The 22,642-nt window shown below is 46.8% G+C and overlaps 1 protein-coding gene across 2 annotated transcripts in view; it reads left to right on the top strand.

The window, feature by feature from the left end:
• Nucleotides 1-22,642, top strand: part of RAD51C (RAD51 paralog C) — a 581,015-nt gene that overhangs the window by 258,745 nt on the left and 299,628 nt on the right. For both annotated transcript variants that reach the window (XM_078679855.1, XM_078679854.1), the window contains exon 7: nt 11,978-12,038. In XM_078679855.1, the coding sequence (XP_078535981.1) occupies nt 11,978-12,038 (61 nt within the window). The remainder of the gene's footprint in view (nt 1-11,977; nt 12,039-22,642) is intronic.

The following is a 22,642-nucleotide window of genomic DNA, read 5'->3' as shown; positions in this document are numbered from 1 at the left end:
ACCTGTCACCCCTCAACTGGCCGTCATTAACAACTGGCTCACGACGGCAGGCGACGAATTTGCCCCACTTAAGCGCCTCTCAGTTAAGCGGATCCATGCAGCTAACCGCTGGTTTACCACCGATCTGAAGGAAAAAAAACTAGCCGCTAGAAGGGCCGAACGTGCCTGGAGAAGAACCTACGACCCTGCCAAAAAAACAACTTACTTGGCAATTCTGCAGACCTATAAAAAAAGCATCCTGGAAGCTAAAACCGAGTTTTACACTAACAGGATAATGGTCGCGGAATCGCAGTCGAAGGAAATCTTCTCCACCGTTCATGAGCTTGCCTCATCCTCTAGAGCCACTACTGCTATTCTCCCGTCCCAATCCCTCTGTGACTCACTCAATGAGTTTTTTATTGATAAAGTAGTTAAAATTAAACAAAACATTCCCCCGCCGTCCGCCAATTTTGTTGATCCCCACATCCCCCCCACCATTCTTAAATTGACCAACATCCCATTGCTTACTACTGCAACTCTCTTTCCTCTACTTCACCGAATTAAATCCGGTTCCCCTCTTGACTTTGCCCCCGCCAGTATTCTTAAGGAAGTTTACTTAGCTTGTCCTTCCCCTCCCCTAACCCTCCTCAATGCTTCACTCACTCTGGGTCACGTCCCTACCCTACACAAATCAGCAGTTGTTATCCCCATTCTCAAAAAACCAGATGCCGATCCCTCTCTGCCCGCTAACTTTCGCCCTATTTCACTCCTTCCCTACCTTGCGAAAGTGCTGGAAACTCACATTAGCACCACACTCAGCGCACATGTTGAAGCAAATCATTGCCTCTCCCCCTGTCAAGCTGGTTTTCGTCCCCTGCATTCTACAGAAAAAGTGGTCGTCTCAGTCATGGACAAGCTGCGGGAAGGCATTGACATCAACCTCCCGCAAGCCTTGATTCTGCTCGATCTATCCGCCGCCTTTGACACGGTGGACCACACCATCCTCCTTAACCGTGTCTGGGCGGCGGGCATAGAAGGCCTAGCCTTCTCCTGGCTGGAGTCCTTCCTGGCTGGGAGGTCCCAGGCAGTCCGGCTGGCTGACTTTAAGGCGACCTCTCGGAAAGTAGAATGCGGGGTTCCCCAGGGCTCATCACTTTCTCCCCTTTTGTTTAATCTTTATATTTTTCCCCTCATTTTTATGTTACAGCAACTGGAGGTCACCGTATTTAACTACGCGGATGACCTCCAGTTAATCTTCAATCTTTCCCATTCACCCTCATCTGCTTTAAATGTCCAAACCATCATGATCCTTATCCAAGATTGGATGAACTGCAGCCACCTCAAACTCAATCCGGACAAGACTGAATTGATCTTGACCGGAGGTGGCTGCAGTCCATGGACCCCTTCCTTTTGGCCCTCTTCCCTTGGTACCCCTCCACTCCCGGTGACTAAAGTAAAAACCCTGGGAATTTACCTTAATTCCCAACTCACTGTTCACCCACAAGTCAATTCGGTGGTCTCTTCTTGTTTTTTTTCTCTTAGGGTAATTAGGAAGGTTTCTCGTTTTTTCACCCCCCCAGCTTTAAAACTCATCATGTTAGCCATGGTTCTATCCCGTATAGACTATGGAAACATAGTCTATAACGGAGCTCCTGCATACCTGATTCGCCGTCTACAACTGGTGCAGAATCAGGCGGCTCGCCTGATCCATGGCTTACCCCGATATCACCGAGTCACACCTTTACTTAAATCGTTGCACTGGCTCCCGGTTAGAGAACGTGCCCTATTCAAACTTGGTTGTCTTGTATACCAGGCTAGATCGGGCACCGCTCCTCAGTTCATCTGTTCCCTTATCAAGCCATATTGTCCAGGCAGAGAACTTCGCTCAGCCCACTTGGCCCTTCTTACCATCCCGCGCTTTAAAAAGCAAAGGGCTGGCGGAGCAAGGTTCGCAGTCCTGGCCCCAACCTTCTGGAATTCCCTCCCTGTCACACTTCGCACTTCACTGTCCTATCCTCTGTTTCGAAAAGAGCTTAAAACTTTCTTGTTCACACAAGCATATCCGACCTAATCCTTATCTGCCGTCTGGCCACTGATCAACACTAGCGCCATGAAACCGCGTGGTATGCGAGCGCTGAATAAATAATTTTAAATTCAAATTCAAATTAGAAAAACTGCAGCGGCCTGTACGTTAGGGTGGAGGTAATGTAGCACCGAAAAGACAGTCCGAAGGTTATGAGAAGTAGACCGCCCAGGGATGAATCACGACTGGTCGGGGCAAGCGATAAGGGGAAGTAGGGGCTGCAGCCTGTTGGCTATCAACTTGGCCAGAATCTTTACATCCACATTTATTAATGACAATGGCCGATATGAATCTAGTTTAGTCTCAGGTTTCCCGGGTTTCAACAGAGTTATGATTATTGCCTCACGCATAGTTGGAGGCAATATACCTGTAGTTTGGGCCTGCTCATATAATGCCATCAGATGAGGCGCTAGTTCCTCCACATACGTTTTGTAGAAGGCGGTGGTTAGGCAGTCAGACCCAGGGGCCTTATCAAGGGGTAAACTTGTTATGACCTGAGTGACATCCTCTACATTAAATAGATATCCATGTATTCCCTGTGTCTTTTGACTGAACCAGATTAACTCCAAAGAATCTAGGAAGGACTGTATTCCCTCTGGGCACGTCTCTTGTGTTGCCGTGTAAAGTCTAGAGGAGAATTCATCAAGAATACCTGCCTACCCCCTAAGAGCATCTCCCTGCGTGTCAATCAGCTCAGGAATGTGGGTAGTAGAACGCGGGGTTCGAATCATGCTAGCAAGCGTTCGTCCCGGCCTATCGCCCTCCCCATATCTTCGTGCCTCTGCATATTTCCCGAGAAACTTGACCTCGCGTTGTGCCTCCTCAGCGTAGTCCAGCAGTTTGGTCTTCAAGAGGGCCATAGTGTCAAGTTGATTGGTGGAATAAAATTGTGTTTCAAGTCCTCTTATTTGAGACTCAAGTGAGGCAAGCGTGCCACGGATGGCTTTCAACACTCCCGCTTGGCGGGCAATACACTGACCTCTAATGACCACCTTAAATGCCTCCCAGAGGGAGGCCTCCGTGTCCACTGAACCGGCATTGAGAGTGTAGTAATCGGTTATATCTGTCCTTATTTCTTTTTTAAAGGCCTTATCTAACAGGGCATGTGGTGGGAGCCGCCAAGAGAATGCGCATGGAAGGAACTCGGGAAGCGCCAACTTCAAAAGGCATGGGGCATGATCCGACAGGAATTGCGGCAGATGCTACACCTCAATGGTCTAGGTGGCCACATTGCGAGAAACCAGCCAAAAATCCAAGCGGGACCAGGTGCTGTGGTGTTCAGAGATACAGGTGCCTTCTCTATTCGAAGGGTCAGATATCGACGAAGTCTCCATCTAAGAGTATGGCATTTAGAGCTTCGCTTGCAGAGGGGTGTAGGGCCCGGGCCGCCCCCCGTCTGTCCAGGTTGTCATCTAATATAGTATTAAAGTCTCCTCCCCAGAGAACGGTACTGCAACCAGTCGCTCTTACTCTAGCCCAGATGTCTTGGAAGAAACTAGGGGTGTCCACGTTGGGGCCGTATATCGCTACTATCACAATGGAAACCCCACCCAGTGTGCCCAGTATGATAATGAATCTCCCCTCAGGGTCCTTATGTATTTCTCCCTCTCTCCAGTCCAAGCCCCGCTTAACCAATACCGCCACTCCACGCGAGTAATTAGGATATATGGAGGAGTAGACGTGGCTCCACCTATTGTGCTTCAGCCTCGGGATGGCACGACATTAAGGTGGGTCTCCTGCAGTAGACATATGTCTATATTGTGTCTCTTTTAGACCTAAATTACCATGAGTTTTTCAGCTTCATTTTTACAGTCTTACAAAGTATGTGTTTGTGTGATGGCTATAGTCTGCTTGCATGTTAATCTTGTGCAAGTTCCAAGCCAGCAGAATTTAAATGGTCCAAGAAATGTCTGTGTGATGCATAATACATTAATTGGAAGACTGTTTTCAGCCCTTCGTTGCAAAATGCAGGATCTGCATGTCTTGCCCCCACTTGCTCTGCAGGCACCGTAAGACAGAACAGATGTAAAAGACCCTGGGGTTTTGGGAACAGAAAGCCGAATGATTAGTTCCTGGAAAAATGCTGTCCAATGGGGATCCGATTTGAGGCCTGCTGACATATTATTATTTTTATGTTTATATAGCGTGAACATGACCGTGGGGTATGGGAGTGTGTTACATACATTTAAAACCACATATTTAAATAGTTCATAATTAAATAGCTAGTAGCCTCGTGTTCCTCTGTCGCCAGTGACACAGTCTGTCAGATCAGGGCACAGTGACAGCTAGCCAGTGTTTGTGCATTTTAATATTAGTGATCAGGTCAAGCTATTGTGTTTGGCCCTTGTTCGGTCATGAAGGTGAGTAATCTGTTCATAAAGATCATCTTGACTTCTTTTTTTAAGGCTGAGGAAGAAGGTTGAACATGCGTCTTGGTTAGGAGAGAGTTCCATACAGGATGCAAGAGGTTTTACAAGACTTAAGAATATGTGATGAACATTGTTATGTTAGGTTATATTGATGTGTATAGAGCACTAATCACCCGAGAGGGTATCCAGGTCATTGGCCTGGTGTGTTGTTTGTGGTCCTCCTTATACAAAGAGCCAAATCCTTAGCTTCTTGCGGAACTCAAGTGAGGAGGAGGCTCTGATGCATTGAGGGAGGTTGTTGCACGTCTTGCGTGCATTGTGATGGAATGATTGATCTCCAGTTTTGCTTTTGCGGATGCAGGGATTGTGGGCGAGGGAGACCGATCATGGGTGTCTGGTGGGTTGGTGTTAGTGTATGCACCTGTTTAGGTATTCTGGTCCTATGTTGTATAGGGTGTTGCAAGTGTGCGCAAGAAGTTTGAATTGTTTAACCTCTATCTAGTTTTTGCTCTCATCTTATTTTAATCACTGAATTATTCATTATTAGTATTGTAATTATTTCTCACATGACTTGTAGAAGAATACAACATACATTTTGAGTCTTTATTAAAAAAAATCTACTGTAGCGTGTCTACTAGTTCCTGGGTCAAATGCGGGGGATCTTCTTCATCACCTATAGAAACACGAGATTACCTTACAGGTTTGTCCGATTCCAGTACCCCTGTTACAGAGAAGCATAATTCAGTGAAAACAATCTTATGTGCTGGCTTGTTCGAGGGCTACTTAGATGAGAAGTTGTTTGGCAATAGTATTTAATGCTTTATAGCTTGTACATTAATTGGAACTGGAGTGATTTCCGACGCTTTATTGATATAAGCGACTGGCGGCTAGAGAAGGCCGTGTAGGTTCCACGCACGCATAGAATGAATTGGAAAAATGTAAATTTTAAAAACTGTTGATTTTATCTGTGTCATTAAAACTGATCGCCCCTCGGCGCAACGATTGTTAGATTGTAGGCAAACCTTTTTAAAAATTGCTTTCTGCACAAACACCGCCTCTCGGTGCAACGTTGATTAAGAACTGTATTGCACTCACCCTGTACTGGGCTTCGTTCCGCCGCGGCTGGTGCCGTTAGAGCGGCGGGCCCACAGCAACACCACTTCCGGCACCCAACTGGGAAACTTCACTTCCGCCCTGACCTGCTGCTGAACAGGCAGGTTAGCGGTACAGTGGATGCAAGTGCCACCGGTATTTAAACCTCGGCAGCCCTCATACTGGGCTGACTGGCGGCTAGAGAAGGCCGTGTAGGTTCCACGCACGCATAGAATGAATTGGAAAAATGTAAATTTTAAAAACTGTTGATTTTATCTGTGTCACTTAAAACTGATCGCCCCTCGGCGCAACGATTGTTAGATTGTAGGCAAACCTTTTTAAAAATTGCTTTCTGCACAAACACCGCCTCTCGGTGCAACGTTGATTAAGAACTGTATTGCACTCACCCTGTACTGGGCTTCGTTCCGCCGCGGCTGGTGCCGTTAGAGCGGCGGGCCCACAGCAACACCACTTCCGGCACCCAACTGGGAAACTTCACTTCTGCCCTGACCTGCTGCTGAACAGGCAGGTTAGCGGTACAGTGGATGCAAGTGCCACCGGTATTTAAACCTCGGCAGCCCTCATACTGGGCTGACTGGCGGCTAGAGAAGGCCGTGTAGGTTCCACGCACGCATAGAATGAATTGGAAAAATGTAAATTTTAAAAACTGTTGATTTTATCTGTGTCACTTAAAACTGATCGCCCCTCGGCGCAACGATTGTTAGATTGTAGGCAAACCTTTTTAAAAATTGCTTTCTGCACAAACACCGCCTCTCGGTGCAACGTTGATTAAGAACTGTATTGCACTCACCCTGTACTGGGCTTCGTTCCGCCGCGGCTGGTGCCGTTAGAGCGGCGGGCCCACAGCAACACCACTTCCGGCACCCAACTGGGAAACTTCACTTCCGCCCTGACCTGCTGCTGAACAGGCAGGTTAGCGGTACAGTGTATCCATCCCCCAGCACAAATGGCACTATGGAGGAAGCGCAGCGGACGAGCGCAGCGGGAGCGCCGACTTCGCGCCGAAGTCGTGCCAAAGTCCTGCCCGTCTGCGCCCGTCCGCGCCAGAACGGGGCTAGGGGCCACTTCCTCTGCTCACCTGACCTCAAACCATGCCACCATATTATCTTATGATTCCCAAACTCTGTTGAAACTTAGGCCGCCCGTCGCGGACGGCTGCCTACACTCTATCGCACTCAGCAACCCCATCAACGCATGTACCTACTGTAGTTACCAACCTACGTGCCAGATAAAATATCCACAACCCACTAAAACATATCAAATGTTTCTATTAAACTGCCGCTCGCTTACCAAACATGCGGTGCAAATGTCAATCCTCTTAGAGGACAGCTGCCCTGATGCCATTTTTCTCACAGAAACATGGCTCAAAGAGGCGTCAGATCCGGATATCACCTCCCTTCTACAACAGGGATATTTACTACAAAGAGTCGACAGGCCTGAAGGCAGAGGAGGAGGAATAGGAATCCTCTACAAAAAGCAATATCAATGTAGGATTATCGCAGGCTCGATATCTAACTGCGAAAGCATGCAATTCGCCCTTGACCTCTCTCCCACGGCAACCTTTTCAGGCTTACTTATTTACCGCCCCCCAAACCAAATGGGAGATTTTCTTGACTCCTTACAACTCAAAGTTGCTGACTTAGCTATCACTAGCCCACACCTCACCATATTAGGTGACATCAACATCCATCTGGATAACCCAGATGATCCCTCAACCAAAGCCTTGTTAGAGAATCTGGAAGCTATCCAACTCATTCAGAAGGGTTTCGAACCAACTCATGAGAAAGGCCATCTTCTGGATGGGGTATTTAGTAATGATCACAGACTAGCAGTAGGAACCCCTTTGGCCCTCACTTGGTCTGATCACTTCCTGGTCCCCCTACGATGGCAACATACCACCTCTGCTTTACCACCTCCGCGCAACTTGCTTCAGGGGAGAGAGTGGACTAAGCTCTCTGTTGACAGGTGGACAGATGCCCTACTTACCAACATCCCACAAGCTACGGATGACCCAATCTTAATGTATGACAGCTACTCTCAATGGGTCTCCAAGGCCCTTGACGATGTGTTGCCACAAACAACCCTAAGAGAAAAAACTAAATCCAAGGTATCACCATGGTACACCCCTAAACTCAAAGAAATGAAAAGACACTGTAGGAAGTTAGAAAGAACTTGGAGAGCCACTCGTTGCAGATCAGCCAAAATAGACCATCGTGATGCCATAAAAGAATATAAAGCAGAGATTAACTCAACCAAGGCCCGCTTCTTTGAAGACAAAATTAATAACGCCAGTAACTGTCCCAGAGAAATATTTCAAATCGCAAAATCTTTGATTGATACCCCATCTAACCCCCCTGACCCCAGCAAAGCACAATCCCGATGTAACAATCAAGCAGAATATTTTTATAATAAAATACAATTAATTTCATCGGCTTTTGGCGCCCCAGATTCAGCTAACCCGGAAGCAACCATGCCACCTGACATCATATCCCACAGACTGTTAGAATTCCCCCCAGTAGAAGCGGACGCCCTGGAGCTTATTATAAAAAAAGTCAAATCCGGATCTCCAAGTGATCCCGCACCCCCATGCCACCTAAAAAAGGTCATAGATACAATACGGCCAGTCATTCTCAACATCCTTAATAACTCCATCTTCACTGGCATAGTCCCCACGGCCTGGAAGAAAGCACAAGTACGAGCTCTTCTGAAAAAACCCTCCTTAGATCCAGACAACATGGCCAACTATCGCCCAATATCTTTGCTTCCCTGGATAAGCAAACTGCTCGAGAGACACATCAACTCATCTCTCACTCACTACCTAGAATCAAATAACATCCTTCATGATTCCCAGGCAGGATTTCGCCCCAGGTTGGGAACGGAAGCAGCTCTTCTGACAGTTACAGAATTAGCCAGGAAACAGATGGACTCGGGCGGCACTACAGCAATTATTTTGCTGGACCTTAGTGCCGCTTTCGACACTGTAAACACCACCATCCTTATTCACCGTCTCAAACAAATAGGAGTCACAGGAACAGCCATTCAATGGCTACAATCTTTTCTAGAAAATCGCTCCTTCCAAGTAGTTGAGGGCTCCACACAATCCAGGTCCTGGCCTCTCAACCAGGGGGTGCCCCAGGGTTCGTCCCTGAGCCCCACCCTTTTTAATGTATATATGCTCCCCTTGGCAGACATCGTTAACTCATTCGGCCTGGAGCTGGTCACATATGCTGACGATACTCAGCTGATCGTCTCCTTGAACCAAACCATCGCCTCCTCGTCCAATCTCGAGGAATGTCTAGTAGCAGTTAACAAATGGATGGCCAGCTCCCACCTAAAACTTAATGGCGATAAAACGGAGCTGATGATTTTGGGAAATACAAACATCCCCGGCCAGTTACCAAACTGGCCTCTATGCATGGGCACTCAGCCCCAGCCCAAACCTCAAATAAAGAGCCTGGGCATCTGGCTTGATGCTAATTTGAATTTTACCTACCAAGCAACAATCGTATCTGCCACATGTTTTGGCTTGATGCGTATGCTTAGGAAGGTACTTCCACTTCTCCCCCCACAAGCCCGCAGGATCATGGTGCAAGCTATCATCCTGTCCCGTCTAGACTACGGGAACGCACTGTACCTAGGGGCCCCAGCCACCACTACAAAGAAGCTCCAGGTTACGCAAAATGCAGCAGCCCGCCTCCTGCTGGGCCTAAATAGGCGGGACTCAGGGACAGCTGCCCTAAAAAAAACTCCACTGGCTACCCATCAAAGCCAGGACAATGTTCAAATCAATGTGCTTTATGCATAGGGCAATGTGGAAGGAAGCGCCAGCAATGATCTGCTCGCTGGCCACTCCATATCTTCCCCGCAGGGCGCTGCGCTCCAGCACAGCCTTTCTGGCCGCAGAAACCAAAGTCAAACGTGCCAGATGGGGAGGTCGCTCCTTCTCCTGGAATGCAGCTAAGGCATGGAATTCTCTGCCAATCTCCCTGCGCGGGGAACCTAATCTCCTAAAATTCCGGAAGGAATTGAAAACCCTCCTTTTCAAATAATAAACATCGCCTCTGTCTGCCCCCCAGTCATTTCAGCGCTACGAGGCCTCCGGGTTGCATGCGCTTAATAAAACCCATTTAATAATAATAATAATAATAAGCCTACCTGAATGAGGGACGTGTGTTTCTAGCTGATTCTTAGAATGAATAATTTCTCGTATATGGTTGCCTATACACAAAGATTTTACCCTTATTGCAGGTAGTGAGGCCCATGCTGGTACTATAATAGCAGGAAATGAGAATTACAGTGCACTTACTAGTAGCCTTCACAAAGTCAGATAAAGAATGTATTGGTAATTCTATTTCGACTTGAGAAGAGCTAAAAGAGAACAGAAGTCTTATGACAAGGATTTTCAGCATGTGAATGCTAGTGAGAGGATGAGACTTATTTTTGAGTAATAGGAGAGATGGTGTGGCCCATCAGCCAGAACTGCCAACTTTGAAACTGGGGAATCTGGGTTGGGTCCTGGCATTGACTCAACAACCTCGGATTCAGGGTATATCACGTATTCTCCCCATGCCAAAAATAATTCTGACCTTGTGTAAAGTAATCTGATGCTCATGTGTAGTGTTCTAATGTTCTTGGGCCACGTCTGTGTTATAAAAAACAGTTAGCAATAAAGAAATTGTAATTCAACTTGCCTTCCTTAAAATGACAATTTAGATTGAACATATTAATATGAATTTACACCAGGCTTTGGAATTACAACCATATAAACAAATCTCCCAGCAGAAGCTTTCTGCCGACTATTTTGATGTTTGAAGGATGTTCGTCCTGCGAAGAACATTCTCCCCTCCTTTAGTATAAAATCTCATAAGATTCACTCACAGCTATGCCCAACAGTGTCAGCACGTCTCTTGCACAGTGAACCTTTCCAACAACCCTAACGACTAGCCTGACAACCCCATCCTTTCCCCATTTCCCCTTCCTGAGGAAGTGATGGTCTCTTTTCCTGGACAGACCAATATTAATTCCCATTATTTCCAACATGGCTATTAATCAGGCTTCTGGCGCAATGTGGCATATAAACTGGCACTATTTAATGCATGGAGGATATTCTTTGCATGATGGTCAATAGTGAACCTTACCTCCGGGTACTACTTGACTTTACATCCACCTTTGACACAGTTGAACCCAAGGCACTCCTGCACACCCCCTTCATCCCCAAATGGACATTCAAGACAAACCTATGCAACAGGCACCAGTTTGTCCAAATAGCCCCTAAACTCCATAACCCCTTCCAGTCATCACTCGAATCCATCATCTTGCTGATGTTCTTCAAAAACAACATGTAATCTATAGGAGTCTTCTTGGACTCCTAAAGATGCACTCTTACGCCAACAACACTCCAATATCAGATTTGTTGTAATAATTAACAACCAGCACCACCTCTAATCCTGCCTTCTTTTTAAAGTCCAATTTCGATGGCGGAAACTTACCTGAAACCCAATGCAACCAAACTGATGTCATCTGCAGCAGCAGTAACCATTCTCACATCCAATCCTGGGTCTCTTGCATGGACACGGAAGCATTCCCTCACCTAACTCGCAACCTGTTCCAAAATACCTCAACCTTTCAATTTATAGCGATATGTCCCTTAAAAAAACACAAATATTGGTGGACCCTGAATTATCTATCTCTGGGAAACCATACCTAACAAAAATGGGACTTGTGTGCCATCGTCTTAAGACTAGGCCTCTCACGATCAGACAGTAGCAACGTCCTCCTCGCTCACTGGCAGTTTTTTAGAGCTCTCTGCCGCAAGAGATGAGAGAAATTCTATCAGATGAGCCTGACCTGAGGGACCTTGCAGGTTGGTATTATCAGCAAGACCTGCTGCGTCAGCTACTGCGGGCTTATCTCAAACCTGCCAGTGAAGAGAGCAGAGAAACTGAGCATGCCTGGTGATGAATGGAGTACTAGAAGCCAAAGCATAGCTTTAAAGCTGCAAGAAATAATGCTCCGAATCTATGTATTAAAACCCTTTTGGCATGGCATCAGACACCACCTTGTCTCCATTTTGAACTACAGCTGCAAACTCACCTCTGCAACCATCACCAACAGCGATGCACCTGACATTCTGGATGACCACTCCCAACCCTCCTCGCTCCTATAGCACGTGTTTGCTCTCATAGCTATATTTGGAGCATATATTAGGTGGAAGGCGTACAGATGTGCAAGTAGACTGTAGACCCTGTTGACATCAGTTTCTGCTTGGATATCACCCCCCTCCTATCCCCCCCCACCTGCCTTTGTTGTTTTGTTGCTGTCTGGGTGAGTTCTGAAGCAATGTAATTGTATTGGCACTATGCACATGTTTGGTCTGTGGTCCTCAACTATGTCTGTTAAATAAATGCTTGATGACTGCTTTGTCTGTCCTTAGGTGAAAGCTGGGGACATGCAGCCACCATACGCGTGATCCTTCACTGGGAGAACCGACAAAGGTAAGGCTGCAGCTTGCAAGCAGAAGATACCATATTGATGGGAAACGGGGCAGACTGGGACTAGCATGAACTGAAGAAGAGCAAATGAACCCTTATGCTCCTCCACGTACTATTCATCGCCATGCCTACATTCCTACAGCCACCTCAGGGGGGGCCTAGGGTTCGCTTACTGGGGAACAGAGGCGGGGTGCCTAGTGGAGCTGCCTTCATCGCTGCTGGTCCTTGATCGTCTCTCTAACTCCTTGGTGCTTCCTGACCTTCCATTACTTCCCGCCCTGTGTCTCGTGAAGCCTGCTAATCACTGCCCACGCGCCTCGTAGGCAGAGGTGCAGTTTACAGGAGAGGTTCTGCGCGAATTCCACATCCTTTCATCCTAAAGCTGCTGCGGCTGAGTCTGCACCCCCCTTGCCGGCCCCCTTCTGTTGTCCCCCATGCTCCTTTGTGTTTGTGCACACACGGGGGGGACTGAACCATCACGGGCATTTATAAAACCAGAGGGAGAGCGTCTTTTTCCTCACAGGTTGAGAGATGTACAGGATAAATGCAGATTGTTCGTTCCGGGGGTTAATTGGCGAAACGTAATCCAATCTTGGCAGTGCACCCTTCTTGAGAAGGCGACAGCGCCGGTTCAGCGCCAGAGGACTGGGTTTGAAGGGCTAATCGGTGTGACCGTCTCAGATAAACGCCTCTCGCCTCCGCGGAGTGGAAAGCGCGGCATCTGGTACGGAGCCCTGCACAGAGCCAGACCCATCTGGGCCTCTTCTGTTACCATGGCGCCTGCTCAGACACGGCCCGCCGCCAGCGGGACCGTGACAATTCTTTTCCTCTGCTAGAGTGCTCGCTGCCTCTTCTGGGCCTTTTTATTTCTTAATCCACTTTTTTTTTTTACCAAATCGTTTTTGGACACCTATTTGCCTGGCTTGTCTGTTAAGCCACGTCATTAAAAAAAAACATAAATATGACATTCATAAATTATAAATAAAATATATACATAGAGAGGATCTCGGTCGACCCTCCTCGTCCATTGGGCGGCTCACATTTTACTGTCGCACACGGGCACACCACAGCTTGGAGCGTTGGGTCAGCCTTCTAAAGCCGAAGGCGGTCTTGCACTGGGAGGATGGGGTGGGGGTACCAGAATATCATTGTCCGTATATCGTTTGACCGACATTTTGTGTACTAGATATAGTTAAAAAATATGGGCCCTATTGCAGTTATTAGAAAATCTGACCCCAATGGGATGGTATTTTTGTAAGCGATGTTTAGGACATTGTTTCTCAGTTCACATGTTTGCATAAAATACTATGACGAAACCCAATGACTGCATTCATCCTTATGTGCACTTCAGTACCAGGGCTGTGTTTAAACTACATCTTCAGGTTACAGTAATTCAATCCTAGTAGGAACTTTTGCTTATGCCAATAGGAGTAATATTTTCCTGCGATGTGTGGTATTAAATGGTCATTTTCTCCATCTTTTCTCTCTTCTCCCTCTTCTCCTTTACTGCCTTTTCCTTTCCTCTTTTCTTGTGCTCTCTTTGTTATGTAGTTTGTGCGTGAAGTTTTCTTCCTTTGCATTTCCCACACTTATCTTTGCCTTACTGGTCTCAGCAGGCTGCCAGAGGGTTTCTGGACTTTATCCCCCCTACCTTTCCTGCTTACTCCCCTATGCTATATTCAGTTCTCCCTTCATTATCCCCTTCATTGCCAGTTCTCCTATTGCCCTTTATTCAGTCTGCCAATTCTCTTTTTCCCCATCTCTCTTTTTTAGTCAACCTAAAACAAGAGGTGTGGTGGAAATGCTTGAGCCTACGCTTCTTAACCTCTGGTGATGAGATGTTGAAAGTGGAGTGGCCGCATGTAGAATCCATTGCTCGGTATACATGGAGCAGTGATGTTTGAACTTTATATTTTGGGTCTCCACAAGCAATCACAGTCAACATCTTAGCGATGTTAAGTATTCTCAGTCCCCCTTTACAGTGAGTGCATCTTGCTATGGTCCATTGGAAATTTCCAATGACCCACTTTTAAGTAGGTTGGCTGATTTGAGTAAGTGATTAGGCACCTATTGTGATTTATGCTCCTATTGTGATTTATGCTCCTATAAGTGTTTGTACTCCGATTGATCTTGCATCATGGGTGATTTTGCATATGAATGTGAACTCCACGCTCACACTGCTTTTGCACCAAAGTTGATTTTGCACCTTACTGGGCTGTCAACCAAACGTGATGTTTTACAGATCTACCATCCCAGTTAATGTAACCTTTTATTACTGCACTATCTCTGTATTTTGCTCACCTGAGTGATTTTTCACCTAAATGTAATGCCACACTCCTATTAAATTTGCTATAAAGGTGATTTAGTACTTTTTTTTTTGTAATCAGATTTATTGGCACTTGAAATAAACGAAACATATCAAGACAGCATGAGCTTGTACACTGTATCAAAGTCCATCGACAATAGACAGCGGGAAATCAGACCTAGAAACAAGGACCCCAAGGGGGCTACCTCGTGGATGTAGTACAACTGAAAAGAAACATGCATAATAATCAGAACTAATTTAGCACTTTGTCCCAAACCCTTTCAAACTTCTCGGGACATCCCCTGACCTCGAAGAGGGGTTCCTCTTGGGCCGCGCACCAATCCACCCCACAACGCCATTTACACACAGTAGAGGGTTAGGCCTGAGACCAGGCCGCCGCTATGGCGCGTTTAGCCACTGCAATCGCAGTGCCCTAGAAGCGTTTTTCGGCTCTGGAGCAGTCTAGCATATCGAATACTCCCAGGATTAGACGCAAGGGGCCCTGGGGAAACAACCATCCCAACGTCAATGTGACCTCTGACTCAACACCCGCCCAAAATGAAGCAAGAAGAGGACATTGCCAGACCATGTGGTAAAAATCAGCCGGGCATGGTTACACCGTGCACAGGTGGAGGAGGGGTGCAGTTTTGCCCTGTACAGATGAGCAGGGGTGAGGTATTCCGTGTGAAGATAATAAAGTTGGACAAGACGTAGTTTAGAGGAGGTTGTCAGGGTTTTGGGAGCCATGAGCGCGTCTCGCCAATCAGCTTCTTCTACGGGACCCAACCAACCCAGCGGGTGCGTTGTGAGTATTGGGTCGCAGGGCCATTGTTCACCAGGGAGCTGTAAATCCGTGACACCCCCCCTCTACCCAGGTTCCCTATCATGACTTGGGCCTCTAGCGGGCTGAATTCAGGGAGGAAAGTGGCTGGTGGGATGTGTACACTAAGGGTGTGTCGGAGCTGCAAATATTTATAGAATTGGGTGGTATGAAGGGAGTGGCGGTGCTGCAGGTCGTAGAATGTTCTGATGTGATCTCCCACCTAGACATCCACAAGGAGTGAAATCTCGATCCAGTCCCACTGCTGAAAACCCGAATCGCCGACTCCTCGCGGAGCCAGGTGCCGTACCACAGGGGTGTATGTTGAGAAAGTTTCTTGTCCCACCTTGTGTAGCGCAGAGCAGGGCGCCAAGCCGTTAGGACTACTATAGTGACAGGCAGGATGGTTTGTGGTATGGGGGCCCGTATAAGTAGGCCAGGAGCTGCGGAAAGTCAATGGTCCTCAGCTCGGTACAATAAGCCGGGTCGGACCAGCGAACCAGTCGTGAACAAAAATAAGTCTAGTGGCCAGATAATAGAGGTGAAGGTTGGTCACACCCATGCCCCCGTCAATGGGAGGGATCCGGCAGCGAGCCAGGGCCATATGGGGCCTCCGACCTCCCCACAAGAACAGGGTGAGTATACCATCGAACTCACGGAACCAACCAGCCGGAGGATGAAAGGCAATATTTTGGAGAATGTACAGAAAACGGGGGAGGATCATCATTTTAAAAAGCGCCCCTCTTCTGATGGGATTGAGTGGGAGAGATTGCCAGCGTTTGAGATCAGCTTTGGCCTTCGCGACTAACGGTGTGAGATTTAGAGCCCATTCCAGCTCCGGGAGCAAGGTTACCCAGATCCCCAAATATTTGAACGATTGGCGTCGCAAGGGGATGGTCGACTGCCAGTCGAAGCAGGCCATCTACGAATGGAGGGGGACCAGGGTGAACTTCGCCGGATTGAGCTGTAGACCCGAGACATCTTCAAAGGCACGGAGGACGTCCAGGCAGCGTGGGCCAGAGTTCTCCGGATCAGCTAGAAAAAGGAGGACATCGTCCGTGTATAGGACAATTTTGTCAATTTGATGGGGATCCCAGGACCATCCTCGAATTAGGGGGTCGGCACATAAGAGGCAGGTCAGGGGCTCCATCGCCAGCGCGAATAAGAGAGGTGAGAGAGGGCACCCCTGACTGTCCGGACTCCCTGGATAGAAAAGGCCTCTGAGAGGGTGCCTTTAGTCAGGACTCTTGCTCTAGGGGTAATTTAGTACTTTAAATGTATTTGTGCACCTAAATGTGGCTTATGCTTCTTTAAAAAAAAATCATTTATAGATGGTTGTACATATTGGCATACACAAACAATGGACTACAAAGCTGTACCATGTGAAAACTCTCGTCAAATTGAGACTTACAGACCGACTATGCTGGACACATGAAGGAGTAGTAGCTCTCACCCAGATTTTTGCCCAAGTTTAGCCGGAAACCGGAATTTCTAATGCTCTATTCCAGCTGATTGTGTAGGTTAGTTGGTTTTATGTTTGAAGATGGATTATAGGTGTGTGTGTGTATATATATATATATATATCTATCAAACTTATCACCTCCCAACAAACAAAAACAAAATAGTGTGAATGCCATTCTTGAACCACTTATGGACCTATGACAGCCTGGGGGCAACATACACTTTACTGGGCTTTCATGCACTCCTGCTAACTGGGATCAGATTATAGCCAATCTATGACTTGCACGTAAGATTTTGCTTAACATTCAGAAATGGGTTTGTCTGGTGTTGGACCCTATTGTGTAAACTGGAAAACGAAGTATCTTTATTACCATTCACTGCAACGGATTTGTTGTGCTTGGTGGGTTGTCAGATGCTTTTGCAATGTGGGTATTTTGGTAGTCCTGTATCTGCTAGCCTAGGCGCTACTCCAGGTCTCAGATGTTGTCGACACCCTATGTGGTCTCTCTGTAGAAGTACCTTGAAAGTCCCTTTTATGCCTCCTGTTTTGAAATCCATTCCTCTAAAACATGTCCCATGCTCTGGCCTCAAACCTTCTGAGGGTGACCCACTATTCTAAAGTTGTTTTTTTTCTGCTTGAGAACCTTTCAGGGTTTTCTGACTTGAATTTCAGTACCTGTTTCTATAATCCCTGTACTGTTGACTGTGTTGCTGCAAAGACTGACACGACTTCTGTGACTCTTGCAGTTACTTTGTGCTGATCAGGTCTGAGCAGAGCTAAATCAATGGCTATGCTAAGTCAGAGCCTGTTTTCTTCTACACACTTTTCTCAGTGGTTCACAACAAGACCATTGTTCCAGAGTTCACTACAACTTAGCTCATTCCCTTCGGTTTAACCTTGTTTGCATTGCTCAGATGTATCCCTGTCAATTATTACTTTCTCATCCAATCATCCACCTTGGTCTGTTTTTTAGTCATTATATACTGTTGCGACGAAAAAGTCCTCTCCATGGTATAAGACATGTACCCCTGCCAGAGAGCCCAACTGTACTGTTGTCTGGACCGCCTAATGCTGATCTTTGCATTGTAGGTAAACACGGATCATGCGTGTGCACCATGACATAGGACTTTCTCATAGATTATAGCCCAAAGTGCTACGTTCATCGTGGTGGAAGGCAACCACCTTCACCAAGAGTGAAGCAGACCAAGAGCAGGGGTGACAGCATACCGTATAGTGATCAGTAATTGTGAACAGGTCCCTTATACCCTGTGTAACTGGAGTGAGGCCTACAGGCTCAAACACCTTTAAAAACGTTCTGTTGCTGTGTGTTTTACTCTCCACTTAGCTTACATCAAGTAGATATGAAGTGCTGTGCAGTTCTGGAGTAGTGACTCTTCCCTAGATGTATGTGTGCCTGGAAAGGGTACAGTACAGGGATAGAGCAGTGCTGTGTAGTATATGTGATAGTAGCGCATCTGCCTGAGAGTATGTGTACCTGGAGGAATACATGACATGAAAGATGTAGTGCTGTGCAGTGTGTGCGCAATGAAAGCTTGTTCAGTGTATGTGTGCCTGCGTGAAGTATAATATATGAAGGATGAAGTGTTGTGCAGCCCGTACATGGTGAGTGTGTTTGTAAATAGAACACCCTGGCACAGTACAGAGAAGCTACACTACTGAGCAGTGCTTGCAGACTGCATGTATGTGTTGAATGCTTGCTATATTGGTGCAATGCATCAAGGTAACAATACTGAGGAGTAAGTGTGTTATGAATGTACACACTGAGCGCACATGTGCCTGCTATGGTACATTATATGGAGGACCATAGGTTCCATTTTGGGAAGCCCAGACCTGCCTGGTGAAGGCATGAGGAGGATGGGATTCCCCCAGGCAGATTTGTGTATTGCTGCATTCCTGGGAGCTGGGTGAGATGCACACTGGGGGATGGGAGAAAGGGACCCTCTTTTTACACTTCAAAAGGTTGTTATTCGATTTAGTGATAGAGCACAAGGAAGGTGTCTGGACACATCTCAGGAAGGAGATGGGGCTGAGAAGGGAATCATAAAAAGTAGGGCTGATAGCCTGGGATTAACCTTTTGATATTCAGATCATGCGGCTGACATACAGGTATAAACGCTGGCCATTCCAATGAATTGTGTTGTGGTTTAATCAGCTTTGGAGTCTTTCCTGCTGTGACAAGCATCCTTTCAAGGGGAAAGAAGAAAAAGGAAAGCTGACACTTCAAAAGAAGCAGGGCCTCAACCAAAAACTTCAAAAGCTCACACCCCAAATCACATCATTTTTGTGTTTGGAAATGGACTATAGAAAGAGGATGTGAAGACCCCAAACTTTGTCATCTGCCAAGCAGCCAGACAGGATGTGTGAGAAGGGGAAACTCTGCAAAACTTCTGCTTGTGACCAGGACAGGGGGCAAAGGTCTGCTAGTCTCCCTGCCGGGTGAGGGGACATCATCCAGGGAAAACCAAGATCACCTGCCTGGAGCACCCGCGTCTTCCGGCTTTACCTTGACCCTTGCAGTGAATGATTGACTATTCCACATCTCAAAAGTACAATTATTCTTCATAAATTGAATCATTTATATTACATATCCCTTGTAATTAGATATTCACTGCAACAAGTTTTTTTTTAGTAAATCTTTTTATTGAATAAACAAGAAAAGGAAAAAAAATAATATCAGGTGGCTTACATCGCGGAGTGAAGGATCAATAATATACATACAGGGTATATGGATGAAGAATCATCAATAAAGTCTGCTCACGTGTTACATCTGATATGTGGCCGCACTACAATCAGGATATTTAAAACAAACGCCTACCACCCACCCCTCCTCCCCAGGAAAACAGGATAAACATTGAGTAACAGCCCAGAATAGAAGGGAGGGGGTAGGGTGAAGCAATAAGAAGGTTACGATGTTACATCCACATACCGAACTCAGTAATAAATTACGCAACAATTGGCTAACTCACGCAAGTGATATCTACACAGAACCAGTCTACCCCATAACACAAATCCGCTACTAAAGCTCACCACCTATATCAGGATTTTGAAGGATTTCAAACATAAAAACTACAAATATTAACTAAACAAACACCCCTCCCTCCACCCTGCACCCCAGCATATGGCTTGCACCCTATCCCCAACTAGCTGCGTGCCTGTCGCCCCATCTAACTAGGTACTAAATGTAGTAAAACTTGGAGGAGGACATCTCAGTACAGGCCCCCGGTCCCCCCTCCCCCCGCCAGAACCAAGAATCCCCTTAATAAACACTCAACTCAATTGAGATACAAATTTAAAACTAAACAGGGGAAACAGTGGACACCACCCTACCACCCGTAAATATAATGGTAACGAATCCCACTTCAGGAAACCCATGGTGCCAAACCCCAACAATCAGTCTCATCCTTGACCCTTCCGAACAGTGGTACAAGCCCCTTCCAGACAGATTTTCGCATCCGCAGGATAGTCGGAATGTGAAAACAGTTCAGTATAGTACAGTATGAGGCGAGGCAAAGTTGTAAAGTCCCTGGGGTCAGTATCGGCATCAACTATGACCCTCATCGACAAGAGCTCCCAACGTCTTTGTCTCTGTGATGATAATGGAAGCGCCGAAGAGGGGTAAAACACTGAAGCGTTCCATAGATAGTTCCCATCAAAAGTTTCCGGAAGGGGAGCAACAATTAAAGCACACTCGGTAAGCGATGATGGTTGGTTTGGCAATCCGTAAAGCACGTCGAGTACACGGTTATCGGCCATCACATTGCCATGAAGCTCCGACACCTTTCGTGGCACAGGGCCCACTGCCGTTACAGGAACCGCCGTGGGAGATATAGGCTGATCAGGATATTGAAGCGGTGCAGGGTCCGGTCCCACTTGTCTGAATCCGTGTGGAACCGCAATCATTTTCCGGACAATGGACTCCACATTGGAATGTAGTGCCCCAATAGCTGCCAATACAGTTCGTATTGACGGTTCCGACTCAGCTCATCCCACAGAATCTTGTTCCGAAACACCCATGTTCGCGTCCCCTCGAGGCCCGGCCTACTCCGGGGGAATCGGCAAATCTGGGACAGACTGTCACGGAGGGAGACCGAGGACTTACCAAGGTCGCGATCCAGGCTCCAGTACCACAAGCATAGATCCCAACCCGGCAAACACCGGCGGAGGCAAACTGGGTCTCCGGGCCAGGGACTCACACCCACAGCGCACTGTCATGCCTCGTCAACCCTCCATCGATGGTAGGCTTGAGCAGCAACCGCCGTCAAAATCGGGCTTAAAAAGTTTTCCACGTCCAGGGACCAGACCCTGATGATCGCCCACAGCCGATGTTATTCAACTGGAACCCGGCTGGGCCAGTACTCGAGTCCCCGGCTCACAAGCTGGTGTAGGCCCCAAACTAAAACTCGACGTAGCTTCGTCCACAAAGCTAGGAAAAATCCCGGGATCGCACCAAAATACAACGTAGCGGTTCCCAAACCCGGAGGTAGGGTGGAAATTCAGGATTTGTAGCAGGATTTACCGGCGGGGGACGGAGGTCGGCGGAGCCGGGAGCCTATGCGGCCATCTTGGTTGCAAGCGTAGCTCCTCCCCCAACAGGTTTTTTAAGACGCTTTAGTTGGTACTCATAATGCAAGCCTGACCTGTTGGCTTTGCCAATGCTTACTATCATTTTCTTTTCGAGGGGCGAGGGATTGAGGGTACTGAGCACCGGGAATATCTGGCCTACTAGAGGACTGTCGGTTTGTAACTCAGAATACACTATGACATCTTAATCCAACCCAGTAAACTCAGTCAGTTGAAGCAGAGCTCTGCTTCAGAAAAATAATAATAGATCTTTATTTACAATAAGAAAGGCTTTGGCAGATACAGTAATTGCATTCTAAAGAAAAACAGAAGGTCCTAGATCCCAGTAGGGCCGAAATAAAACCTCAAATTTCGTTATAACGCTTCCCCAATAAACACAAAACCCATTTTAGGTCTGACAACAGCCTTTTTAAATGTTTTTGATAATATTCCAGTGGGAACCATTGCTATTTCCACTGCCATGACTGCTGCCACAGCATTTGTGCATGTCTGTGTTTGTATACTTTTCCCATGAGAGCTCAGACATATTTGCTTTGCCAGTGCTTGTTACATTAGTTTCCTTACCGATTGCTTGTTCTATCATCTGTTTCCTCCTCTGATATCACCTATTCCTCCCTCCCCTTTTCCTGCTGGTTTCTGTCTTCTTTGTTCTGGTGTTTCGCTTGCAGTTTGTGTACTCCTTTCCTTGCCCATTGACGGTCACCACACTCCCTTTCTCATGGTGCTCCCTTTCTCTCTCCTATCCTCCATTGCTGTTTTCTTTTTTCCCCTGGTGCAGTTTTCCTACTTCTTTCTGACTCTCTGCATGTGACTTACCTGCCTTTTCTCCTGTGTTCTTACCTTTCCCCCACTTGGTCACTGTTCTTTGTTGTACTCTATTCTTGTTTTCTCTCTCCATTGCAGTCTGAGTGCTTCTTTAATATCCATGTGCCATTGCGTATCTCCCCTTTGCATCCTTTTATCTCTTTTTTGCGCCGTTAACTAGTCAGGGAAAGGGGGATACACTCCTAAAATAACCCCTGCTCACCTACTTGGTAGCTTGGCACGGGCAGGCAGGCTTATCTCTGAGGCAGTTTGTAAAGCATTTGTTAACACATACAGTAATATAGTGAAAACACTACAAATGGACACCACACCCGTTTAGAAAATTAAGTAATCTTTATCTAGATTTAACACAAGACCAAACGAAAAAAATCCACAATACAGTATTCAATAATATGACTTTCAAATGGTAAAAATAGCTTAGGTCAATGTAGATGGTAAATGCAACACTTTACTCTCAAAGTACCTTGGATGCGTAACGCAATATAAACAAAAGGGGCGCAGGGAAGTTCCTTACTCCGGGGGAGGTAATGCGTCTGTTCCTAACCGAAGAGGAGGGGATGCGTCTGTTTCTTACTGTGTCCCGGTTACGATGC

This window comes from Lissotriton helveticus, chromosome 3_1 (genome assembly GCF_964261635.1).
Source record: "Lissotriton helveticus chromosome 3_1, aLisHel1.1, whole genome shotgun sequence".
Taxonomy (NCBI): domain Eukaryota; kingdom Metazoa; phylum Chordata; class Amphibia; order Caudata; family Salamandridae; genus Lissotriton; species Lissotriton helveticus.
Note: the sequence above shows the minus strand (reverse complement) of the source record. Positions and strands in the feature narration are given on the sequence as shown.